Below are 4,822 nucleotides of genomic sequence, written 5' to 3' on the forward strand. Positions count from 1 at the left end.
GGAGTGCCGGGGCCTCCCCCTGCGCGGGGGCGGGGGCCGCGTGCGTGCCGCGCGGGGGCGGGGGCGGCGCCGCAGAAATCCCCGCATTGCGGAGCGCGGGGAAGCCGGGGCCGCCCGCCCCGCCCGCCTCCCGAGCCTCGGCTCGCATCTGTTTGTTGTGAAACCCGAGCCCTCGCTCATGTGACCCGCTCCTCCCCCGGCCGGGCGGGCCAGCTGGGGAGGCCGCGCGCCGGGTTTTTCCAGGGTGATGACGGGCAGGATTTCGAGGCCGGCTGCCTCCCTGCCTCCCGCGGCCCGGGCCTCGGAGGTGACTGGGTAGGGCGTAGAGCGCAGGGTGTCGATGTTCGTTTGGTGGGGCGCTGGCCCCCCCTCCTTCCCCCCCCTCCCCCGGCGGACGTCCTAACCCGCGTGCATCCCCCCAGGCACCCGGGTGTACAGCCCCCCGGAGTGGATCCGCTACCACCGTTACCACGGGCGCTCGGCCACGGTGTGGTCCCTGGGCGTGCTGCTCTACGACATGGTGTGTGGGGACATTCCCTTCGAGCAGGACGAGGAGATCCTGCGAGGCCGCCTCTTCTTCCGGAGGAGGGTCTCCCCAGGTGCGTCCCGGCTGCGGGGAGCGCGGGCAGCCCCAGAGCCCGAGGAGCCCGCCCCCTCCTGACCGTCCTCCCTCCTCTCCGCAGAGTGCCAGCAGCTCATTCAGTGGTGTCTGTCCCTGAGGCCCTCGGAGCGGCCGTCGCTGGACCAGATCTCCGCACACCCCTGGATGCTGGGGGCGGAGGGTGGCCCCGCAGAGAGCTGTGACCTGCGGCTGCGCACGCTGGACGTGGACGACGGGGCCAGCACCACCTCCAGCAGCGAGAGCTTGTGAGGAGGGGCCCGGGCCTGGCTTGTGGAGCCAGAGGGACCCACCCCACCCGGGCTGTCTGCTTCCTGCACAGGCAGTGACCTCTGACTCCTGGTGACCTTTGCCTTTGGCACCGGGCTGTTTCCTTCGCTTTGAGTGCCTTTTCGAACGCTGCTCTCGCGGGACTTGGTCTTTTCAAGCTCTGTCTGTCCAAAGACGCTCCGGTCCAGGCTGGGTCCCGACCGGCCCGGCCTGGGCAGGTGTGGGGCCCCGAGACCGTCCCTCTCTTGTGCTGCTCCGGGAGGCAGGCCTGTTGGACTGTGTCGGACCGGGAGCATGTCCTGTGGCCTCAGCTCAAGGCGGGGGGGGGGGGGGGGGGGGGGGCACGGGGCCTCTGGTGCCCGCCCGCCCCCCCCCCCCTTTCGCGCCCGCCTGTCCTCAGTGTTCGTCCGGGCACGTCTGTGCACTAGCAATGCAACGTTGGGGCCTCCGCCGCCTGTGCGCGCGCACGTCTATTTATGGTCTGACCCTGAGGAGGGCTATTTATTGTTTAATTTATTTGCGGGCGTTCCCTCCTCCCGGCGCCCCCACCTTCTGCAGGCCCCGGGGTGGGGGTGGTGGCCGTGTGTGTGGACCCCAGGTCCCGGTCCTACCTGTGTCTGTCGGAAGGTGGACTTGTACAGTGGCTGATTTGGGGGGAGAGGGTGCCTCCGCCACCTCGTGGCTCTGCGCCTCGGGCGTGGGGGGTGTGGGGGGGGGTTAAATTATTGACCTTGTAAAGTCCGCTTGTTGGCTCTGGAGGCTGGGGGGGTGGGGGGACAGAGTCTCAAGCCTTTAATTTATTGTAGCAGCGGTGTCTCTGCAGTCCGGGTGCACGCGCACCGTGGGTGGGGTTTCTTTGGGTTCAAAAGTGAGATGTCTGGAGATCTTATTTTTTATACAGGTGTTTCAATTAAATTGTTTTTGTATATAACAGTCACTCCGTGTTTATGAGGCGGGGAGGTTGGGAGGAAGGGGCCTGGGGTCTCTGGGCAGCCCCCTCCTCGTTCTGTGGGGAGGTAGCACATGGTGGGGACCTAGGCTCTTTCCTTGGCCTCCTTGCCACCCCATTCTCGCCCCCCACTCCCCAGAGGGCAGGAGGCTGTGCTGTCAGGGTCTTCTGAGAGGGAGCAGGGAGCCCCGGCCTGGGATGACTTTGCCACCGCTAGTCTGGAGGCTGTGTCTGGGGGTGGCCACAAGGGGTCCTCCGGTTTCTTTTCCCGGGGATGCCTAGTCAGCCGTGGGAGGAGGAAACGGCCCTTGCTCAGGCCACGTGGGCAGAAGCGTCCAGGGAGAGCGTCCGTGCTGTCCCATAGATGGAGGGAAGGGGTTCTGAAGGATAAATAGAAGTTTGTTGGGTGGAGAGTGTAAGAAGACATTCCAAGCCCAGAGCGCAGGGGTGGGTGGGGTCAGGGGGCAAGTGCTGGCTGGTTGGGCCTTGGCCTGACGGTTGAACGGTTAGGGTAGAAGCTGCGGCCAGATTCAGATGCGGAAACACGGCGAGACACCACGCAGGGCAAGCTGAGCGGGGGTCTGGTCACGTCCCGCCCCTCTGTGGGGCCATCCGCTCAGCAGCCCCTGGTGATGGGACAGCGGGGCACCTGCCGGGTGACCGTCTTGTGTCCCGGGTCCCCACACACAGCTGGAGGCCTGTCCCTGTGTCCCACAGCCCAGGTGCCAGCCATGTGCCTGTCCTCAGAGCACGCACACCGTTGCGTGCCTGCCAGTGCGTCCCTGGGAGCACAGAGTGGGATAAAGGAAGCATCTTGAGACCACAGGCAAGAGCAGACAGGAAGTTTTAGAAAGCAGAGCTAGAGAAAGTGAAGGGGGGGCGGGGGCTGTGGTGGGGCCTGGGCCCTGCAGGGATTCAGTGGGTGCTTGGGGCCTGCTGGGGCCTGGCCAGCCTTTCCTGAGGAATCATTAAGGCTCAGGGGTCCCCAGGGACCCCCGAGCAGCTGCATGAGGCAGTGGGGCTGCGTGGGGAGACCGTGCACCTGTTCCCTGGCCCTGGCAACCCCCTGACTCGCTGGGGCTCTCCGTGCCTCCCCCCACCCTCCGCGAGGACAGGGCCCCTCAGACAGCCTTGCCCGTGTGGGCTGGAGCTTGTCGGGGGAACACTCGGAGAGTTGAGCGTGGTGTCTCTGCGGCATTTGGGCCTCCGCCCTCTACTCTGGTGACAGTGACTCATGCGTCCCTGTGATCCCAGCCCCCCACCTGCCAGCTGAGGATGCTGGGCCGGTCTGGGGCACCACCCCTCGCCCCTCGTCCACCCATCCTCCTCTGTCCATCCGGCCACCCAGCTAAAGCTCCAGTAATCCTTCACCGAGCTCATCTTTGTGGGGGACCCCGAGTCAAGCCCTCGTAGAGGGCCGGGGCGCTGAGTGCAGCCTGTGGGGAAGACGTAAGGTCTGGACGGCCCGAGGAAGGCCGGTCCCTGGTACAGCGGGCATCCTGCCCACAGGAGGCACCTTGTGAGGATGCTCAGGGACACGGGGTCAGAGGCACGTGTGGGTGAGTGGGGGAGGCTTGCGCTGCTTGGTGAGCGCGGAAGCCCCCGCAGGCCGGGCCCGTGCCAGGGGGACACACTGTTCTACGTCCCCGATCCCACGTGGTGAGGCTGTGCCGCTGGTCCAAGGCCGCCGCCCACTTATCTGCAAGGCCTGAACGTCCCAAGTCTCCAGGACATTCAGGAGGGGCCTGGGGGACAGTGTGTCCCTGAGTTTGCCCCTGGGACAGAGGGCACAGCGCCGTGCTGAGTTTGGGCAACGCTGCCCTCCTCGGGGTCCCTGGCGGCCAGGGGCTCTGCCAGCCTCACCCGAGGCTCCTCAGCCCTGCGGCCTGTGTGCCCAGTGACACCTCTGAAGGTGTGGCAGGCTCAGGCTGGTGCTGGGCAGACGGCCCGGAGGGTGGCCATCGATGGGCTCATGGGTGTGGCCACATGGGACGCGGCCCCCTGCCTGCGGCGGGGAGGCCCCTCTGATAGAGGGGAGAGTAGGCAGGGAGAGGGTGCTGGCCTGCGTGTGTCAAGGCCAATAGGGAACGTGGCCTCGGTCTGGGGCCCGACGGTGGGCGGAAGGTGGGGGGCTGGCGCCGCCCATGCGGGGCCACCCCCACTTCCTTGGCCCAGCCCTGCACCCCTCTGCCTCAGTGCTGACTGAACAAGCCCGGGCACCCCCAAAGCACCCTCCCCCCGACCTGGCCCACCCAGTCCAGGGCTAGATGCTGTCTGTACTCCCAGTTCCCAGCTCCAGCAGGCAAGGGCTCAGCCAGGTCGTGCCTGGAGAAACTGAGGCCCAAGTGGCAGGGACCTCCTGTAGGTGCTGGAGTAGGACGCTGGCCCCACTGTTGTGTCCCTGCATGTGGTCGCCGCTGAGAGCCAGGCTGGAGGCTGGGGGGTGGGGGGGACGGTGGGCCTGGCTGCATCTGGGCCCCCAGGACCCCGGAGAGGCGGAGGGTGCAGCACTGTCTGGGGGGCTTTCCCAGCCCCTTCCCGAGATTTCCGAGAATCCACCGTGGGCAGAGCTCCGGGTCTGAGGCTCAGGCAGAAGCTCAGAGCTGCGGCTGAGGCAGGCCCTGCCCTGCCCCAACCCTGCCATCGGACCCCCGCTCTCTGTGTGGGCCCCTCACCCTCCTCCCTGCTCCTAGACACAAGCCTGGAGCTCGTCAGGACCCGAGGGGGGCCGGCCTGCCCCCTGCCCCTCCACCCCCCAGGCCCTGCACTCCTGGCCTCTCCCTGCAGAGGGAAGCGTGGCCAGTTCCCTCTGAACTGAAATGCCAGTTCCCTCTGCCCAGGGGCTTGACTGTCCTGTACTGGGCTGGTGCCCAGCTCGCCGTCTTTTCATATCTTGGGTCCATTTAACGTGGAGGGTTCTTTAGAGCCACTGGGTTGAGTTCCCAGGTTCCATACTTCAGGGACTCCGCTAGGGGTGGCGTGGA

At 66.6% G+C, this 4,822-nt stretch overlaps 1 protein-coding gene across 1 annotated transcript in view; it reads left to right on the forward strand.

Moving 5' to 3' along the window:
* Positions 1–1,822, forward strand: part of PIM3 (Pim-3 proto-oncogene, serine/threonine kinase) — a 3,574-nt gene extending 1,752 nt beyond the window's left edge. Inside the window, exons 5-6 of the mRNA XM_049626576.1 lie at positions 417–599; positions 684–1,822. Of these exons, the coding sequence (XP_049482533.1) occupies positions 417–599; positions 684–871 (371 nt within the window). The 3' untranslated portion in view covers positions 872–1,822. The remainder of the gene's footprint in view (positions 1–416; positions 600–683) is intronic.
* Positions 1,823–4,822: the final 3,000 nt, after the last annotated feature.

The sequence above is a fragment of the Panthera uncia genome, chromosome B4 (assembly GCF_023721935.1).
Source record: "Panthera uncia isolate 11264 chromosome B4, Puncia_PCG_1.0, whole genome shotgun sequence".
Taxonomy (NCBI): domain Eukaryota; kingdom Metazoa; phylum Chordata; class Mammalia; order Carnivora; family Felidae; genus Panthera; species Panthera uncia.